This window comes from Cariama cristata, unplaced genomic scaffold, assembly GCF_000690535.1.
Source record: "Cariama cristata isolate BGI_N322 unplaced genomic scaffold, ASM69053v1 scaffold11139, whole genome shotgun sequence".
In the NCBI taxonomy this organism is placed as follows: domain Eukaryota; kingdom Metazoa; phylum Chordata; class Aves; order Cariamiformes; family Cariamidae; genus Cariama; species Cariama cristata.
The window spans coordinates 11,402-11,611 of record NW_009635256.1 but is presented as its reverse complement, the minus strand read 5'-3'; the positions used below and the strand labels follow the sequence as shown (position 1 = coordinate 11,611).

General features: G+C 65.7%; 1 protein-coding gene across 1 annotated transcript in view; it reads left to right on the top strand.

Annotated features, from left to right (window-relative positions):
• Window positions 1–9: 9 nt before the first annotated feature.
• Window positions 10–210, top strand: part of UBFD1 (ubiquitin family domain containing 1) — a gene marked incomplete at its 5' end in the record, with an annotated part of 6,351 nt that continues 6,150 nt past the window's right edge. Inside the window, one exon of the mRNA XM_009707466.1 lies at window positions 10–148. Within this exon, the coding sequence (XP_009705768.1) occupies window positions 10–148 (139 nt within the window). The remainder of the gene's footprint in view (window positions 149–210) is intronic.

The following is a 210-nucleotide window of genomic DNA, read 5'->3' as shown; positions in this document are numbered from 1 at the left end:
CGGGCGTCTGTCAGCAACGGCAGCGACGCGGAGAGCGGGAAGGAGCTGGTGGAGCTGAAGGTGATCTGGAACAAGAACAAGTACGACGTGAAGTTTTGCCTGGACAGCACGGGGGCCGAGCTGAAGCAGAAGATCCACTCGCTCACAGGTCTGTCGGGGCTGCCGCCGCCTCTCCCCCCTCAGCCCGCGCCTCCTCGGCGGGCTCGCAAC